Source organism: Oncorhynchus mykiss, chromosome 24 (assembly GCF_057628025.1).
Source record: "Oncorhynchus mykiss isolate SJ-2025 chromosome 24, ASM5762802v1, whole genome shotgun sequence".
NCBI classification, from domain to species: domain Eukaryota; kingdom Metazoa; phylum Chordata; class Actinopteri; order Salmoniformes; family Salmonidae; genus Oncorhynchus; species Oncorhynchus mykiss.
The window spans coordinates 17,137,875-17,159,073 of record NC_143045.1 but is presented as its reverse complement, the minus strand read 5'-3'; the positions used below and the strand labels follow the sequence as shown (position 1 = coordinate 17,159,073).

Sequence of the window (21,199 nt, the reverse complement as noted above, 5' to 3'; positions counted from 1 at the left end):
CTATGGCCAGGGCGTGTATTAAACTAGTATGACCTCCGCTGAACGATCAACGCTCCAGCTGTGAGATATGTCATTCATAATGCATACTGAACACTGGTTGTATAATTCAGACATTCTGTTCTGCAGGAGCAGACTGGGGATGTGTCCCAAATGGCACCAAATTCCTTATATAGCGCACTACTTTAGACCATAGCCCTATGGGCCCTGTTCAAAAGTAGTACACTAAATAGGCAATAGTGTGCCATTTGGGATGCAACCTGGGTGTTATTTCCAGCCAGTGTTTTTTACATTTAGTCAGCACTCCTGGGGAGGGAGTCCAGATTTAGCACCACGTCCCTGGATCAGTGTTCAATAATAGATGAGGAGCCTAGCCTTGCATGTGTGTGTGTCGGGTGTTTGTGTATGTGAGTGTGTGTGTGTCAGGTGTGTACATACCCATGTGTGTGTTCGTGTGCGTATATCTGCTTCAGTGTAGACCATTGTATGCCTTGTCAACTGCAGGGTCAATGCTTTGACAAAGCCATGACAGGTGTGTCCTGTCTCTATGGCAGACAGGGAGCAATTATTCATTCATTTATGCATCTGCCAACACACCTCATTTGTCTGGAAAGGTTGTTTTAATAGAGAACATCTCTTCTACAGTACATTTACTCTTTTACTATAGAATGGAGAACAAAAGACCTCTGCTTAATGCAAGAAGATCAACAGAACAGTAACACATAACCATCCACTCTGTTACAGCAATTATTTACATGTTATGGTGTAACTATCATTAGAGGACAATGAAAACAAAACACAACACATGACAAGGAACATACAGAGAAGGGTCATTTAGGGCTATGTTCATGGGGAAGGGTGGAGGTTGTTCACCCCCCATTACAGGACACTAGAGCTACTAGATTCTGCCCTTCATGGCTCTTCTTATGTCAGAGTGATTTGTGTCATATTCTCTATGGCACCGTTTCTCTTATCGGTGTCCTCTGGTGTGTGTGTGTATTTATGTTCCCAGAACTCTCAAAGACCCCAGTCCCTCTCAAGGACCATTCCCCACCAGTTCCTTAGTTCACGTGGTACAGTGTGTGTGTGTGTGTGTGTGTGTGTGTGTGTGCGTGTGTGTGTGTGTGTGTGTGTGTGTGTGTGTGTGTGTGTGTGTGTGTGTGTGTGTGTGTGTGTGTGTGTGTGTGTGTGTGTGTGTGTGTGTGTGTGTGTGTGTGTGTGTGTGTGTGTGTGTGTGTGTGTGTGTGTGTGTGTGTGTGAGACTGTGTCTGTGCGTGTTCCCAAAACCTTAGGTCATGCGGAACAATTTATTGTCCATAAACAAAACAATGAAGGGTGTGTGCTTGTTTTTAGATATCCTGTGACGTTCTTCGAGGGTGTGTGTGATGTCCCTCAAGGGTGTGTGATGTCCCTTGAGGGTCATAACATGTCCTGAGAAGCAGGTGTGTTGAACAATCTATAACAAAAACCTCCAGGCGCCATAACCCCTATCCTTACTGCTGCATTGTCAACTCTCTCTCTCTCTCTCTAGATACACTATCCTCCCTGTCACTCCTCTTGTTCTCGTCCTCCCTTTCACTATCCTCCCTGTCACTCCTCTTGTTCTCTTCCTCCCTTTTACTATCCTCCCTGTCACTCCTCTTGTTCTCGTCCTCCCTTTCACTATCCTCCCTGTCACTCCTCTTGTTCTCTTCCTCCCTTTCACTATCCTCCCTGTCACTCCTCTTGTTCTCGTCCTCCCTTTCACTATCCTCCCTGTCACTCCTCTTGTTCTCGTCCTCCCTTTCACTATCCTCCCTGTCACTCCTCTTGTTCTCGTCCTCCCTTTCACTTTCTTCCCTTTCTTTCTAATCAGCATCCCTCACTCCACATACTTAGAATATCATTTATTGTCATGACTATTAAAAAGATGAGTGAGGCCAAAGTTCTGTTCCCTTCATTTCTTAATTTCTCTTCTTTGGTTCAGCCTCATGAATAACATTAGCTGTTGCCTTCTTGTGTCTCGCCTACTGAAATCGTCTCATCATAGGCTGAAAGATAAACAGCTGAACCACATGCACCAACAACAGACTGCAGTCTGGTTAATGTCTAAGCACACACATATATACCCACACAACACAACACAATTCAACACACTTGGATTCAAGCCACGTATACGCTACGTGTATTACCTTACAACAGTTATTCAACATGTTTTCTAGGAATCCAAAAGGATTGGGGGCGGAAACCGTTTATGAAAGGTGATGACAAACTCCTCTAAAGAAAGTAGCAACCAACACAGACATTTACCAAACACAAAAGGCACACACTTCTCTTTATGGACATTACAAAGACCTAACTAAGTGTTCAATAAAGCAAAATAAATTGTCTCATGTATGAAACAAGGGGACAAACACAATGTTCTGCTTTCTTGTCGTTACTATCTGCCTAGTTAATTACACTGACTCATCCACCACAGATCCTCATCATCAGTCCTCTCTGACAGGCTACATTTCTCTTTCAGTCTGGTCCTCATCATCAGTCCTCTCTGACAGGCTACATTTCTCTGTCAGTCTGGTCCTCATCATCAGTCCTCTCTGTCAGTCTGGTCCTCACCATCAGTCCTCCCTGGCAGGCTACAGCACTCTTTCAGTCTGGTCCTCACCATCAGTCCTCCCTGGCAGGCTACAGCACTCTGTCAGTCTGGTCCTCACCATCAGTCCTCTCTGACAGGCTACAGCACTCTGTCAGTCTGGTCCACACCATCAGTCCTCCCTGGCAGGCTACAGCACTCTGCCAGTCTGGTCCTCACCATCAGTCCTCCCTGACAGGCTACAGCACTCTGTCAGTCTGGTCCTCACCATCAGTCCTCTCTGACAGGCTACAGCACTCTGTCAGTCTGGTCCTCACCATCAGTCCTCTCTGACAGGCTACATTTCTCTGTCAGTCGGGTCCTCACCATCAGTCCTCTCTGACAGGCTACAGCACTCTGTCTGTCTGGTCCTCACCATCAGTCCTCTCTGACAGGCTACAGCACTCTGTCAGTCTGGTCCTCATCATCAGTCCTCCCTGGCAGGCTACAGCACTCTGTCAGTCTGGTCCTCACCATCAGTCCTCTCTGACAGGCTACAGCACTCTGTCAGTCTGGTCCTCACAATCAGTCCTCTCTGACAGGCTACAGCACTCTGTCAGTCTGGTCCTCACCATCAGTCCTCTCTGACAGGCTACATTTCTCTGTCAGTCTGGTCCTCACCATCAGTCCTCTCTGTCAGTCGGGTCCTCACCATCAGTCCTCTCTGACAGGCTACATTTCTCTGTCAGTCTGGTCCTCACCATCAGTTCTCTCTGACAGGCTACATTTCTCTGTCAGTCTGGTCCTCACCATCAGTCCTCTCTGACAGGCTACATTTCTCTGTCAGTCTGGTCCTCACCATCAGTCCTCTCTGACAGGCTACATTTCTCTGTCAGTCTGGTCCTCACCATCAGTCCTCTCTGACAGGCTACATTTCTCCGTCAGTCTGGTCCTCACCATCAGTCCTCTCTGACAGGCTACAACACTCTGTCAGTCTGGTCCTCATCATCAGTCCTCTCTGACAGGCTACATTTCTCTGTCAGTCTGGTCCTCACCATCAGTCCTCCCTGACAGGCTACATTTCTCTGTCAGTCTGGTCCTCACCATCAGTCCTCTCTGACAGGTTACAGCACTCTGCCAGTCTGGTCCTCACCATCAGTCCTCCCTGGCAGGCTACAGCACTCTGTCAGTCTAGTCCTCACAATCAGTCCTTCCTGGCAGGCTACAGCACTCTGTCAGTCTGGTCCTCACCATCAGTCCTCTCTGACAGGCTACAGCACTCTGTCAGTCTGGTCCTCACCATCAGTCCTCCCTGGCACGCTACATTTCTCTGCCAGTCTGGTCCTCACCATCAGTCCTCCCTGACAGGCTACATTTCTCTGTCAGTCTGGTCCTCACCATCAGTCCTCCCTGACAGGCTACATTTCTCTGTCAGTCTGGTCCTCACCATCAGTCCTCTCTGACAGGCTACATTTCTCTGTCAGTCTGGTCCTCATCATCAGTCCTCTCTGACAGGCTACATTTCTCTGTCAGTCTGGTCCTCACCATCAGTCCTCTCTGACAGGCTACATTTCTCTGTCAGTCTGGTCCTCACCATCAGTCCTCTCTGACAGGCTACATTTCTCTGTCAGTCTGGTCCTCACCATCAGTCCTCTCTGACAGGCTACATTTCTCCGTCAGTCTGGTCCTCACCATCAGTCCTCTCTGACAGGCTACAACACTCTGTCAGTCTGGTCCTCATCATCAGTCCTCTCTGACAGGCTACATTTCTCTGTCAGTCTGGTCCTCACCATCAGTCCTCCCTGACAGGCTACATTTCTCTGTCAGTCTGGTCCTCACCATCAGTCCTCTCTGACAGGTTACAGCACTCTGCCAGTCTGGTCCTCACCATCAGTCCTCCCTGGCAGGCTACAGCACTCTGTCAGTCTAGTCCTCACCATCAGTCCTTCCTGGCAGGCTACAGCACTCTGTCAGTCTGGTCCTCACCATCAGTCCTCTCTGACAGGCTACAGCACTCTGTCAGTCTGGTCCTCACCATCAGTCCTCCCTGGCACGCTACATTTCTCTGCCAGTCTGGTCCTCACCATCAGTCCTCCCTGACAGGCTACATTTCTCTGTCAGTCTGGTCCTCACCATCAGTCCTCCCTGACAGGCTACATTTCTCTGTCAGTCTGGTCCTCACCATCAGTCCTCTCTGACAGGCTACATTTCTCTGTCAGTCTGGTCCTCATCATCAGTCCTCTCTGACAGGCTACATTTCTCTGTCAGTCTGGTCCTCACCATCAGTCCTCTCTGACAGGCTACATTTCTCTGTCAGTCTGGTCCTCACCATCAGTCCTCTCTGACAGGCTACATTTCTCCGTCAGTCTGGTCCTCACCATCAGTCCTCTCTGACAGGCTACATTTCTCTGTCAGTCTGGTCCTCACCATCAGTCCTCTCTGACAGGCTACATTTCTCCGTCAGTCTGGTCCTCACCATCAGTCCTCTCTGACAGGCTACAGCACTCTGTCAGTCTGGTCCTCATCATCAGTCCTCTCTGACAGGCTACATTTCTCTGTCAGTCTGTTCCTCACCATCAGTCCTCTCTGACAGGCTACATTTCTCTGTCAGTCTGGTCCTCACCATCAGTCCTCTCTGACAGGCTACATTTCTCTGTCAGTCTGTTCCTCACCATCAGTCCTCTCTGACAGGCTACAGCACTCTGTCAGTCTGGTCCTCATCATCAGTCCTCTCTGACAGGCTACATTTCTCTGTCAGTATGGTCCTCACCATCAGTCCTCTCTGACAGGCTACATTTCTCTGTCAGTCTGGTCCTCACCATCAGTCCTCTCTGACAGGCTACATTTCTCTGTCAGTCTGGTCCTCACCATCAGTCCTCTCTGACAGCTTACAGCACTCTCTCAGTCTGGTCCTCACAATCAGTCCTCTCTGACAGGCTACAGCACTCTTTCAGTCTGGTCCTCACCATCAGTCCTCTTTGACAGGCTACAGCACTCTGTCAGTCGTTTCCTCACCATCAGTCCTCCCTGGCAGGCTACAGCACTCTGTCAGTCTGGTCCTCACCATCAGTCCTCTCTGACAGGCTACAGCACTCTGTCAGTCTGGTCCTCACCATCAGTCCTCCCTGGCAGGCTACATTTCTCTGTCAGTCTGGTCCTCACCATCAGTCCTCTCTGACAGGCTACAGCACTCTGTCAGTCTGGTCCTCACCATCAGTCCTCTCTGTCAGTCTGGTCCTCACCATCAGTCCTCTCTGACAGGCTACAGCACTCTGTCTGTCTGGTCCTCACCATCAGTCCTCTCTGACAGGCTACAGCACTCTGTCAGTCTGGTCCTCACCATCAGTCCTCCCTGGCAGGCTACAGCACTCTGTCAGTCTGGTCCTCACAATCAGTCCTCTCTGACAGGCTACATTTCTCTGTCAGTCTGGTCCTCACCATCAGTCCTCCCTGACAGGCTACATTTCTCTGTCAGTCTGGTCCTCACCATCAGTCCTCTCTGACAGGCTACATTTCTCTGTCAGTCTGGTCCTCATCATCAGTCCTCTCTGACAGGCTACATTTCTCTGTCAGTCTGGTCCTCACCATCAGTCCTCTCTGACAGGCTACATTTCTCTGTCAGTCTGGTCCTCACCATCAGTCCTCTCTGACAGGCTACATTTCTCCGTCAGTCTGGTCCTCACCATCAGTCCTCTCTGACAGGCTACATTTCTCTGTCAGTCTGGTCCTCACCATCAGTCCTCTCTGACAGGCTACATTTCTCCGTCAGTCTGGTCCTCACCATCAGTCCTCTCTGACAGGCTACAGCACTCTGTCAGTCTGGTCCTCATCATCAGTCCTCTCTGACAGGCTACATTTCTCTGTCAGTCTGTTCCTCACCATCAGTCCTCTCTGACAGGCTACATTTCTCTGTCAGTCTGGTCCTCACCATCAGTCCTCTCTGACAGGCTACATTTCTCTGTCAGTCTGTTCCTCACCATCAGTCCTCTCTGACAGGCTACAGCACTCTGTCAGTCTGGTCCTCATCATCAGTCCTCTCTGACAGGCTACATTTCTCTGTCAGTATGGTCCTCACCATCAGTCCTCTCTGACAGGCTACATTTCTCTGTCAGTCTGGTCCTCACCATCAGTCCTCTCTGACAGGCTACATTTCTCTGTCAGTCTGGTCCTCACCATCAGTCCTCTCTGACAGCTTACAGCACTCTCTCAGTCTGGTCCTCACAATCAGTCCTCTCTGACAGGCTACAGCACTCTTTCAGTCTGGTCCTCACCATCAGTCCTCTTTGACAGGCTACAGCACTCTGTCAGTCGTTTCCTCACCATCAGTCCTCCCTGGCAGGCTACAGCACTCTGTCAGTCTGGTCCTCACCATCAGTCCTCTCTGACAGGCTACAGCACTCTGTCAGTCTGGTCCTCACCATCAGTCCTCCCTGGCAGGCTACATTTCTCTGTCAGTCTGGTCCTCACCATCAGTCCTCTCTGACAGGCTACAGCACTCTGTCAGTCTGGTCCTCACCATCAGTCCTCTCTGTCAGTCTGGTCCTCACCATCAGTCCTCTCTGACAGGCTACAGCACTCTGTCTGTCTGGTCCTCACCATCAGTCCTCTCTGACAGGCTACAGCACTCTGTCAGTCTGGTCCTCACCATCAGTCCTCCCTGGCAGGCTACAGCACTCTGTCAGTCTGGTCCTCACAATCAGTCCTCTCTGACAGGCTACAGCACTCTGTCAGTCTGGTCCTCACCATCAGTCCTCTCTGACAGGCTACAGCACTCTGTCAGTCTAGTCCTCACCATCAGTCCTTCCTGGCAGGCTACAGCACTCTGTCAGTCTGGTCCTCACCATCAGTCCTCTCTGACAGGCTACAGCACTCTGTCAGTCTGGTCCTCACCATCAGTCCTCCCTGGCAGGCTACATTTCTCTGCCAGTCTGGTCCTCACCATCAGTCCTCCCTGACAGGCTACATTTCTCTGTCAGTCTGGTCCTCACCATCAGTCCTCCCTGACAGGCTACATTTCTCTGTCAGTCTGGTCCTCACCATCAGTCCTCTCTGACAGGCTACATTTATCTGTCAGTGTGGTCCTCACCATCAGTCCTCCCTGGCAGGCTACAGCACTCTGTCAGTCTGGTCCTCACCATCAGTCCTCCCTGGCAGGCTACAGCACTCTGTCAGTCTGGTCCTCACCATCAGTCCTCCCTGGCAGGCTACAGCACTCTGTCAGACTGCCGTCAGACTGCCATCATTTTCAGATAGGTCCAAAACAGCAACAACTGCATCGTTATCACCCCATACAAGCAGCGGTTAACGAGCACTACCTAACATATATTGCCTCCCTAATGTCCCTCTATTCCTTACATCTAGCCATGCTATTTCACATAGAATGACTACCTTGAAAGAGAAAATGTTGCTGTACATCCGTAAGTTAATTTGATGTGTTTTCGCCTCTGACAATCTGACACCGAGGGTTTCTGCATGGGAGCTGGGAGGCGCCTGCCTGCCTCGCACTTGAAGCATGAACAGTGCAATGCATTCTGACGTTTCTCTCGCTCACACAGCTGTTGAGGTTGAGGAGCGAAGCTTGCGCAGCTCTGCATGAAATTACTGATAATTCAAAGGCGCGCGCCGAGAACACCATGCATCCCGATTTGGAAAGGCCTGGATAGGGGGTGTCCATACCTTTCATGTGCTGTCGGAGAAAACACTTTGCGTAATTTACCCAGGAATGCACCTTGAAGAAGGCAACCATTCTGGAGCCGAGCGCTTTATTTTGAAACAGTGGGTCTTTTCCAGTCAGTTTCTGCTTCAACGATCTGTTTTCAATAAGGATGTACAGAAAATCTAATCAACCATAAATGGCTGGAGATATCAAGGTGGAAATGTTACTGTAGGAAATAAAGTGGGGACTGTGACTGTGCGCATTCTGGTTTCTCCCAACGAAAGCAAGTAGTCTATATGGTTACGCGCACGTTGTGCTTTGTGAGAAGAAGACATCAACCAACCGAAGATGGTCCGGTTTGTTCTTTGTGCTTTAATATTAGCTTTGGCTGACTTGAATTAAAGAATAACTGTAGGCCTATATAACATCCGTGGAATTGACCGTTTATTCCCCACCGTTCAAATGCTGGAATGGCTAGTGGTTTTGTGTATTGTGATTCTGGTGGCCGTTATTTGGCCAGCTTCGAAATATTTTGGTACCCAGGGCGAGCCAGACGCACTCCTCCAGAGGCTCGGAATTTCACGGCGGCAAACGAAGGAGAGGGTCTCGGAGAGGTGCGTCTCAGACCGGGAGGTCCCGGGGGACTGTGCTAATGCCCAGACACCGGACTTGGAAGGTGAGAATAAAGTCCCCGCTGTTGCGCTGATATGCAAACCCTCAGCGCTGGCCAACTATCTCCTCAAACACTGCAGGACTTTCAGCAATTTCACGGCGTGCACCGGATGGACATGGCGGGCGAGTGCGTTTCTTCAGACAGTCTACGGCGCGTGCTGGCCGTACAAGAGCCGGGTGCATTTCGTGCGAGACTACTTGCAGTTGAGTGACGATGGTCTCGTGGCACTGGACTGGGCAGTTTCGGTGGCCGGTGCGTCGTACCAGAAACGGAGGAGAACCTCGAGTAATTCCACGAGCCCAATCCTCCTCATCATACCCAACTCTTTCGGGAAAATCACTAGAAATGTGCTGAAGGTAGCCTAATGATTTAATGAATGATGAAATACCATGCAATACCTCCTCATAACCAGGCTTATTCTTGTTCATCATGTGAAAACACCCTCAACCATAGTGTGCCCAGTGCCCACCTACACCTGTTATTAGGCCTACAGTATGTGCTAAGGCTTGTCTTATGGTCTTAATGGGGGCAAAATTATACTAATTGTCTTGCTCCTTTTTGACCTCTGCTCTGACAACATAGCTGTTACATAGAACATAGCTTACAGTGCTATGGATGTCTATTGGGGGCTGTTGTGAACTGTCTCAGGGGCAGAAATAAGATTTACATCAACTCTAGACATCTCTACACTGTAATGGGGTTACTGTGAATATACAGTAGCTTACAGGCAGCTTGGTGGCAAGTACAATTATGTATTTCATATAACAGTACATCTACTGTAATAACACAGTCTCAAAGCAAGTACTGTATAATGATATGCAGTACAATACTGTAAAAGTGACTGTATTATACTGTAAACAAGTAAAAGGCTACCATAATCAGTATGAATGGATGGATGAATTAATTAAATTAATTAAGGGGAGGGTTTTGTATTTCACAAAACTGTAATTACAAGGGATTAGTTCAAGCAGGTTGGCTGCTAGGGAAAGTGTTGACACATTACAGCATATTAATGAATATGTGGGGCTTTATATCACTTGCACTTCTAGAGGTCATAACAAAGGTTTGGCAGCGACTACAGATCAAAACAGACCAAAAGGGCAAAATGCTCAACTATTTAAGGTTTAGGACTTACTGCCACTCCAATCTGTCCCCCATACAAATTGATGGATCACTATAACCAGAAGGGAGTTCCATTGTTACATCATTCTCACTCACAGGTGCAACAAATACAGCCTCTTACAAGGCAGCCTCAAAATATGTTAATGAGCCAGAAACAACAATACCATGCACCCACTAGTGGTCAAAATGGTTTTGCTGCTCCAAAGATACATTACAGTATTGTATTCTGTGGGGTGGAAATACATTACCATTTGAAATACATCAATTATTTCCCCGCCCACAACATTTTACCACAATGCACCATGATTTACCGTATGCTGCAGCAAAATGTTTCATAGTATTTTACTGTTGATAATACCCCAAATTACTGTATAATTTACTGTTTTCTGTGTAGTTATTATGACTTATTTGGTAATCATATATTATATGCATACACATAACAAAGCCTATCTCATGGTCATACAATTCTCTGCTATACCATTCATTGTTGAAGGTTCAATCTGTGAAGTTATTTGTAATGGTGAAATGACATAAATAGTGAAATTATGTCTAATTCATCATTGCAGTGGTGTAAAAAAAAGGAGGTTGGACGAGATATGAGAAAGTACCAGTGCCAATGGCTATTTCCATTGAGCATGGGGGGCATCTTCATTCAAGTCAGTCTTGGCAAGGTGAGGAAGAGAGCAAGAAAGCGAACAACGAGCACAGCGCCATGCGGTAAAACCAGGGTTCAATACAGTGATTGTGGTAATTGAGAAACGCTTTTACAAGGCTTTGCTCTGCCTGGGCAGGTTATGAGTGAAAGGATCACATCACTGCAGCTGTACTCCCAATAGTCTAGTCCCAGATCAGTTTGTGCTGTCTTGCCAACTCATACCATTATCAGCAAGACAGCACAAACAAATCTGGGATCAGGCTACACTCCAATGCCCATTAGCCTTATAATGAGTCAGAGTGCCCTGCGGTCCAGGCAATGTTGCTAGATTCTTCTGACACATTCTACCCCAACTAGATCAAAAAACCTGCCCAATCCACTATAAAGTATCCCAATTGATTGTAAAACTGTCCAATCTGGACAGGCTTGCATGGTTACAAGCCTGATTTATGTACTCTTACTGTTGTGAGTAACAAAAAGTCACAACCTTGACCGCCAGCACCCCCTACTAGCCTAGTCTGTCAACAATCGGAGCATTCATAGGCGCTGATACACTATCAACAGCCTGTCAAGAGTCAGCAGAAGAATGTGAATTTAGACTACGGTTTAAGTTAATTATTTTGTTTGTAGCCTAGGGAGATGTTGGGAGAAAGAGATGGAGGGAGGAGAGGGGGAAATAGAAAGAATGAGAGATGCGAGAGGGAAATTTGGAGAAAAATGTATTCTATCAGATGTGTCAAATGTGACTTCTCTGTTTTCTGGGAGATGGAGAGCTGAAGAAAATGAATTTTGAGTAAAAGTTAAAGTGAATGATTTTTTATGTCCGTAGCCTAGGGAAATGGGGGGAAGAAAGAGAGAGAAGGATATGGGAAGAAAGATTTAACTCAAATGTAATTCTGTCAGATTTGACTTTCCTTTTTGCTGGGAGATCGAGGGTGCATCAGAGCAAAAGAGAGGGTGATGGGAAGAATGTAAGAGAGAGAGAGAGAGAGAGAGAGGAAGAAATAGAAAGACGGATTGAGTAAAGGGCAAATTATATTGGATTATTTTTTCTTTTGTCTTTCTGGGTCAACTCCAATTGTGTGTGTGTGTTTGTATGTGTGTTTGTGTGTGTATGTGTATGTGAGAGAGAAAGAGGGAGTCAGAAAGAAAGAAAGAGAGAGAGAGAGTGAGGGAATGATAGAGATGGGAGAGGAAGAGAGAGATAAAGAGAGAGCACATTCGTGTATTTTGAGAGCTAAATCAGTGTGTTTGGACATCATCCTTTCTAGATGAGACTTTGTCATCCTTTTTCATAATGAGATTGTCTTTGTTTTACCCCCTCCCTCCCCCATGTTATGTTACAGTAGTTGGACATATACTGTAGCGTATGGGCCTACATTCCATCACAGCAAACGCACACACCATAAAAGTGTCTAGAAACAGACGCTGAATGGCAGGTGTTGCAAATTGCGTCCCAAGTGTGCCTATTCTATATGTAGTGCACTATATAGGGAATAGGGTGCCATTTGGGATGCAGTCATATTCTTGCTCAGTCCTGCTGCCCTGGCTATACAGTATGAAAGTATGCAGAGTGTGCGTGGATGATTTGTTAGAGGACAGTTATAGGATTTATGCCCTCTATCCCCCTAACGGCTTGAGTTGTAGCAAGCTAGTCTGCGGTCTTTCCACTCCCATTTTCCCTCATAACTCCCCAACACAGATCTGAGCTGACTGGGTTGGTTTAGCATTGCACTCCAAATAGTTTTCACCATATTTCTTTTGCCTGTCCAGTACAGTCAGATCTGTGAAGGGGATTAGGGAGGGACCGAGAGAAGGGAACAAACAACGTTGTGGAGTGAAATGGGTCCCATGACTCCTGTATGCTCTCTTTAAGGTCAGACATAGAGCCAAAGGTGAGATCACATCTGAGTGTGGATTTTACAGGCTTGTGTCCAGACACAGGACACCATACTGTCTACACGTTTATTACACAATTAGTCAAGCCAGTGAGTAAGACTGAACTATGGTAATTCGGAGCTAGACAAATGCCTGGTTCAAAATATACCCTCAGTCTTCCAACATGGCAGAAGCCCAATTCCTGCGTTAATTCACACATTGTTGCATTGATGAGTACGTTTCTATAAGCATTTAATCAAAATAGGAATGCTGATGATGAACTTGACTGTGATACCCTCCAGTATGATGAACTTGACTGTGATACCCTCCAGTATGATGAACTTGACTGTGATACCCCTCCAGTATGATGAACTTGACTGTGATACCCTCCAGTATGATGAACTTGACTGTGATACCCCTCCAGTATGATGAACTTGACTGTGATACCCCTCCAGTATGATGAACTTGACTGTGATACCCCTCCAGTATGATGAACTTGACTGTGATACCCCTCCAGTATGATGAACTTGACTGTGATACCCTCCAGTATGATGAACTTGACTGCGATGCCCTCCAGTATGATGAACTTGACTGTGATACCCTCCAGTATGATGAACTTGACTGCGATGCCCTCCAGTATGATGAACTTGACTGTGATACCCTCCAGTATGATGAACTTGACTGTGATACCCTCCAGTATGATGAACTTGACTGTGATACCCCTCCAGTATGATGAACTTTACTGTGATACCCTCCAGTATGATGAACTTGACTGTGATACCCTCCAGTATGATGAACTTGACTGTGATGCCCTCCAGTATGATGAACTTGACTGTGATACCCTCCAGTATGATGAACTTGACTGTGATACCCTCCAGTATGATGAACTTGACTGTGATACCCCTCCAGTATGATGAACTTGACTGTGATACCCTCCAGTATGATGAACTTGACTGTGATGCCCTCCAGTATGATGAACTTGACTGCGATGCCCTCCAGTATGATGAACTTGACTGTGATACCCTCCAGTATGATGAACTTGACTGTGATACCCTCCAGTATGATGAACTTGACTGTGATACCCCTCCAGTATGATGAACTTGACTGTGATACCCCTCCAGTATGATGAACTTGACTGTGATACCCTCCAGTATGATGAACTTGACTGTGATACCCTCCAGTATGATGAACTTGACTGCGATGCCCTCCAGTATGATGAACTTGACTGTGATACCCTCCAGTATGATGAACTTGACTGTGATACCCTCCAGTATGATGAACTTGACTGTGATACCCTCCAGTATGATGAACTTGACTGTGATACCCCTCCAGTATGATGAACTTGACTGCGATGCCCTCCAGTATGATGAACTTGACTGTGATACCCCTCCAGTATGATGAACTTGACTGCGATGCCCTCCAGTATGATGAACTTGACTGTGATACCCTCCAGTATGATGAACTTGACTGTGATACCCTCCAGTATGATGAACTTGACTGTGATACCCTCCAGTATGATGAACTTGACTGTGATACCCTCCAGTATGATGAACTTGACTGTGATACCCTCCAGTATGATGAACTTGACTGTGATACCCTCCAGTATGATGAACTTGACTGTGATACCCCTCCAGTATGATGAACTTGACTGTGATACCCTCCAGTATGATGAACTTGACTGCGATGCCCTCCAGTATGATGAACTTGACTGTGATACCCTCCAGTATGATGAACTTGACTGCGATGCCCTCCAGTATGATGAACTTGACTGTGATACCCTCCAGTATGATGAACTTGACTGCGATGCCCTCCAGTATGATGAACTTGACTGCGATGCCCTCCAGTATGATGAACTTGACTGCGATGCCCTCCAGTATGATGAACTTGACTGTGATACCCTCCAGTATGATGAACTTGACTGCGATGCCCTCCAGTATGATGAACTTGACTGCGATGCCCTCCAGTATGATGAACTTGACTGCGATGCCCTCCAGTATGATGAACTTGACTGCGATGCCCTCCAGTATGATGAACTTGACTGTGATACCCTCCAGTATGATGAACTTGACTGTGATACCCTCCAGTATGATGAACTTGACTGTGATACCCCTCCAGTATGATGAACTTGACTGTGATACCCTCCAGTATGATGAACTTTACTGTGATACCCTCCAGTATGATGAACTTGACTGTGATACCCCTCCAGTATGATGAACTTGACTGTGATATCCCTTCAGCATGATGAACTTGACTGTGATACCCTCCAGTATGATGAACTTGACTGTGATACCCCTCCAGTATGATGAACTTGACTGTGATACCCCTCCAGTATGATGAACTTGACTGTGATACCCCTCCAGTATGATGAACTTGACTGTGATACCCTCCAGTATGATGAACTTGACTGTGATACCCCTCCAGTATGATGAACTTGACTGTGATACCCCTCCAGTATGATGAACTTGACTGTGATATCCCTTCAGCATGATGAACTTGACTGTGATACCCTCCAGTATGATGAACTTGACTGTGATACCCCTCCAGTATGATGAACTTGACTGTGATACCCCTCCAGTATGATGAACTTGACTGTGATACCCCTCCAGTATGATGAACTTGACTGTGATACCCTCCAGTATGATGAACTTGACTGTGATACCCCTCCAGTATGATGAACTTGACTGTGATACCCTCCAGTATGATGAACTTGACTGTGATACCCCTCCAGTATGATGAACTTGACTGTGATACCCCTCCAGTATGATGAACTTGACTGTGATAGCCCTTCAGCATGATGAACTTGACTGTGATAGCCCTTCAGCATGATGACTTTACCTCTGCATTTAACAGCTGTGTTATGAGAGCGATGATGTCATTTCTACTTCCTCCATTTCTACGGTTGGTTGAGTCAGAGACAAATCCCTTTGGTCTTGTTCACAGAGCTATGTTCAGGCTGAATGGTGGACCTTCAATATTTGTGGGAGTTTGTGAAAGTTTGGCATCGTTTGTCTGAAGAATGTGGCAGTGTGTAAATGTGTGTGCAGATGCATACACATGAGTGTGTGCAGGGGTCTGTGTAGGCATATGTGTGGCAGGATGTACTGCAGGTGTTTTGTGCAGGCGTGTGCATGCTTCTGAGTGACAGTGTGTAGGTGTGTGTCTGCGACTGTACAGGCATGAGTTTAAGTGTGAGTGTTGGCGTGTGCATACTTCCGCGTTTCTCGAGTCTCAGTGACAAGAATTCCTCATGGGATCGACACTGGCAGCATCGTCCAGAAGTCCAGAGGGAAAACGAATGGAGGACTGGAGCAAAGATGATCTGCTTTATACCTCATCATCCTTATGTTGGAAAACTGTACTTCAATGAAATAGTGTCGCCACCTCAATACTACTGTGATCCACGATAATAGTAGGATGAATTCATTCAGAGAGAGGGAGAGAGAGATGTTGAGAAAGAGACAGACAGAGAGAGACAGCGGGAGGAAGAGAAAGAGAAGGAAAGGTTGAGACAGAGGAAAGAGAGAAACGCAGAGAGAAAAGATGATATCCAGGTATAAGTGCTCTTGCGAGTTTCTTAGCTCTGTAAATATTTAATGTATCTGTTACACCTCCTCTTGGTCTCTCTCTAATCCCTGTCTTTTTATATCTCTGTGAAGCTGTACATTCATACTCTGTTGGTGTGTTTCAAATGGCAGCCTATTCCCTATAAAGTGGACTACTTTTTACAATTAGTGCACTATATAGGGAATAGGATGCCATGTCAGATGCAGCCTGTGTTGGTGTTGTTACAGTTCATAGTCAGTTGAAACATCATGCATTAATGAATTGATGTATTTAAATAGGGCTTTTACATTGACCTAACACTATGAATTACATTATGTTCTGTTTCTATGTCCTTCAGCTCTGTGAGGTGGCGTTGTCCCATGGCTACCTACCCGTGGTGTTTAACCGGCGCAGCCACAACGCCACCCCCCTCAGCACCGTCAAGCTGCAGCAGTTTGGCGACCCAGGTGACCTACGCGAGGCCGTGCGCTACGTGCGCTACAGGCAGCCTGTGAGCCGGCTGTACGCGGTGAGCGAGAGCACCGGGTCCGGTCTCCTCCTCGCCTACCTGGGAGAGTGTGGTTCATCCAGCTACGTGACGGCCGCCGCCTGCCTCTCGCCAGTGTTCCGCTGCCAGAGCTGGTTTGAGAAAGGACCCATCTGGCCCCTACACTGGGCTCTGGTGACTTACCAGAGGATATGCCTAAGCAGGTAAAGGATGGAGGAAGGAAGGGAGTGGGGAGGAAGGGAGGGAGAGGGGAGGGAGAGGGTAGAAGGGGACAAACACACAGAGTAAGGATGGAAAGGGAGGGATGAGGGAGAGGGGATGGTGGAGAGATAGAGAAACCTGATTGAGAAGAGGAGAAGAAAGGGAACGATGTCAAATACCCTGATATTATAGGATTTTATTAAAATACAATACCATAACCATGGCAACCGGTGTCCTGCCCACAGTGCTATTGATCGAGCGGGGCATCGGGACCCAACTTGTGGTTTCACAATCAATGCTAACAAGGATGTTACAGAGCCTTGCAGCTCTTCTAAATGTATTTACTGATTGTACTTTATTTACTGATTGTACTTGTTTGTGTGTGTGGGTATGTGTGGGTGTTGTGGGTCTGTCTCTTTGTTTGCGTGTGTGTGTTCATGTCTGTGTACTGTATATCTAGGTACAGGACAGTGCTGGGTGAGACAGTGCACACCGACACCCTTTTCTCCAGCTGTTCCCTGCGTGGCCTGGAGGAGGTGCTGTTCTGCCAGCAGCCAGGCCCTAAAGGAGCCCTGGCCCTAGCAGCGGGCACCAGCAGCAGCAGTGGGGGAGCCTGGGAGGCCTACTGGGAACGCAATGAACCCCTCCGGGACGTAGACGAAGTCGCCATCCCCGTTCTGAGTGTCTGTGCTCAGGATGACCCTATCAGAGGAGACCCCCAGTCTACCCTACCCCTGGAACTCTTCGAGAGCAACCCCCACTTCTTCCTGCTGCTGACCACCAGGGGGGGACACTGTGGCTTTAATACCCAGGAAGGGAGTGCTTTCTCTGGGGGAGTGACCGGTGGAGGGACCCCTGGGACTAGCTGGAGCCACCAGGCCCTGCTGGAGTTCTTTAGAGCCACCACGGACTTCATTGCGGCAGAGGAGAGGGCTAAGCAGGCTGCCAGACGGAGGGGCCTGGGGGGTAGCAGCCAGGGCAAAGTCTTCAGACATCGTAGTGTCAGTAGCTGTAAGAGGCTGCCCGCATGCTCACATAATATTCACACTATCTACAACTGGCAGAGGTCTTATACAAGATGAGCTGGGGTGAGGATATTATGGATGATAAGGGATTGATATTATGGATCAGAAGGGATTGATATTATGGATGATAAGGGATTGATATTATGGATGAGAAGGGATTGATATTATGGATGATAAGGGATTGATATTATGGATGATAAGGGATTGTATCTGCAGAACAAGAGAGCTTTGCATTTAAGGGCTGAAAATGAATCTGTGTGCCCCAGCCACCTGGGTAATTGATGGAACAGGGTTTCATCGACACACACACACTCTCAGAAATTGAGGATGAACACTTCAAAACACACTAGGGGTAACCAGAAAAGCCTGTGTGTGTGTGTTTGTGTGCGTTTGTTTCCGCCCGATGACTGTCCAAAAATGCCCATCTGGACACTGGACTGCCAGTATTTCTCTGACGAGCCAATCAGATTCAAGAGGAAAATTTGTGTAATGATATTGTGATATTTTGCTGAACTGGGTGGAACCTGTTGGGTCTGTGGGTTTTCCCACATGTTGTAATTCAAACTCTGACTGAGGTTTGTTGAATGTAGCTAGAATTTACGACTTTGAATTGGCACTGTTAGTGACATGATGATTTTCCTGTAGATTTCTCAACAATGTTAAACCTCTGTTAAATGTGTTAAATGATGTGAATGATTGGTAAGGAACAATGTAATAAAACAAAACTATGAGGGAACATGTATCATGCAAGCATTTCATTTTGGTCACATACTGTTAATTTGTGTCCAGACATAATTACAGTAACACTGTGTAACATTGTATGAATTACAGTTACTGTATGTGGAACTTTATGTACTGTGCAATACTTTACGTGTCATACTTTGAGACTATGTAAAGCAGAGTTCTGTTTGTCTGAGGATTCATAAAACGCATGGAGAGTTTTCCATTTAGACCACTCCTAAAATAGCTGTATGCCCAGAGCGATGCCACTGTCTTTGTGTGTGTGTGTGTGTGTGTGTGTGTGTGTGTGTGTGTGTGTGTGTGTGTGTGTGTGTGTGTGTGTGTGTGTGTGTGTGTGTGGTGCGCGTACGTGTGTGTGGGTCTGCGTGCGCGTGTGTGTCTGTGTGATCTAATTAGACATCTCTCCGCAGTGTGTCCCTACAGATCCTCATCCACTCAGACAGCTGCTACTGCTGGAGCACAGCTTCAGTTAACATCTAACCCTAACCCTTTACAAAATACACTCTACCTTTCCTTGGTGGCATCTTTGGGAGCAATTTCCAAACGCCTGAAGGTACTACGTTCATCTGTACAAACAATAGTACGCAAGTATAAACACCATGGGACCACGCAGCCGTCATACCTCTCAGAAAAGAGACGCGTTCTGCCTCCTAAAGATGAACGTACTTTGGTTCAAAAAGTGCAAACCAATCCCAGAACAACAGCAAAGGACCATGTGAAGATGCTGGAGGAAACAAGTACAGAAGTATCTATATCCACAGTAAAATGAGTCCAATATCGACATAACCTGAAACGCCGCTCAGCAAGGAAGAAGCCACTGCTCCAAAACCGCCATAAAAAAGCCTACGGTTTGCAACTGCACATGGGGGCAAAGATCATACTTTTTGGAGAAATGTCCTCTGTTCTGATGACACAAAAATATAAATGTTTGGCCATAATGACCATTGTTATGTTTGGAGGACATAGGGGGAGGCTTGCAAACCGAAGAACACCATTCCAACCGTGAAGCACGGGGGTGGCAGCATCATGTTGTGGGGGTGCTTTGCTGCAGGAGGGACTGGTGCACTTCACAAAATAGATGGCATCATGAGGCAGGAAAATTATGTGGATATATTGAAGCAACATCTCAAGACATCAGTCAGGAAGTTAAAGCTTGGTCGCAAACGGGTCTTCCAAATGGACAATGACCCCAAGCATACTTTCAAAGTTGTGGCAAAATGGCTTAAAGACAACAGCGTCAATGTATTAGAGTTGTCATCACAAAGCCCTGACCTCAGTCCTATAGAAAATGTGTGGGCCGTGCTGAAAAGCATGTGAGAGTAAGGAGGCCTACAAACCTGACTCAGTTACACCAACTCTGTCAGGAGGAATGGGCCAAAATTCACCCAAATATTGTGGGAATCTTGTGGAAGGCTACCTGAAACATTTGACCCAAGTTAAACAATTTAAGGGCAATGCTACCAAATACTAATTGAGTGTATGTAAACTCATGACCCACTGGGAATGTGATGAAATAAATAAAAAAAGCTGAAATAAATAATTATCTCGACTATTATTCTGACATTTTATATTCATAAAATAAAGTGGTGATCCTAACTGACCAAAGAAAGAGATTTTTTACTAGGATTAAATGTCAGGAATTGTGAAAAACAGAGTTTAAATATATTTGGATAAGGTGTGTGTAAACTTCTGACTTCAACTGTATATGTAGTCTACTATCTCTCCCCTTTTGCAAACCTCTGCATCACAGTATGCAAACAGGCCTTGTAATGTAACAACGTGCACCTACATTGTAATGACACTGTAACTACCATGTAAATACAGGTATTACATATGATCCCAGTGCCCAGACAACTTCAGCACAGAACATAGCCACAGTTATTTGTTACAACAGTCTTTCTGGTTCTACAAATGACAATGAGCTGAAGCAGCCTGCTTAGAATGCTCATTCTTTTGTTGTTCATTTTAATTTAGTGAAATGTCAACTAGAGCAGACAGACATAGGGGCGACAGAAACAATAACCACCAGGCCTCTCAGCCTCCCGGCCCAATTAAGTTGTTAACATTGGATTGACCTTTAACACTTTGCTTATTTAATTCCAGCCCCAACGTCTGTGTCTGTCCAATTGAATTTGCATTGATTGATATTTCATTAGCTTACATAGCTTATAATAACCTAGTCCATTGATATAATCAAGATATATGCATAGGTCAGTGAGAAAACCTGCTTTGGAATAGAGAGGATATAATAATGGGATTTGTTTGATGACTAAGTGAAGTAGGCTAGTGCTGTGTTGATGTACTGTAATAGTTCACTAAAGTAAGGAGGGCCATCTAGTGGCTGTTGGGTGCAAGTGACATTCCACAAGTTTCTGAAAAGCCGAAGCCTCTTGTATAGATAGCATTAGTATCTAATCACAGCCGCTAATACAGCATTGAATTTAAACAACGTTATGACGAATGGATACTGGACTCAACACAGCTACTCATGAATCTATCTTGATTTTCATGAGACCGTTATAAGAAATGTTGCAAAATACCGGCAGTCACTTTTTACACATTTTATAACGCACTCAATGAAAACATACATTATTGTAACGATTCAAGGACTACCCGTGATATAATTCACAGAAAATAGTCTAAATAACG

At 46.5% G+C, this 21,199-nt stretch overlaps 1 protein-coding gene across 1 annotated transcript; it reads left to right on the top strand.

Moving 5' to 3' along the window:
- Positions 1–8,002: 8,002 nt before the first annotated feature.
- On the top strand, positions 8,003–18,545 carry abhd15a (abhydrolase domain containing 15a). Its single transcript, XM_021582423.3, has 3 exons — positions 8,003–9,233; positions 16,434–16,786; positions 17,245–18,545. The coding sequence occupies exons 1-3, from the start codon at positions 8,667–8,669 to the stop codon at positions 17,864–17,866; spliced, it is 1,542 nt and encodes a 513-aa protein (XP_021438098.2). The 5' UTR covers positions 8,003–8,666; the 3' UTR covers positions 17,867–18,545.
- Positions 18,546–21,199: the final 2,654 nt, after the last annotated feature.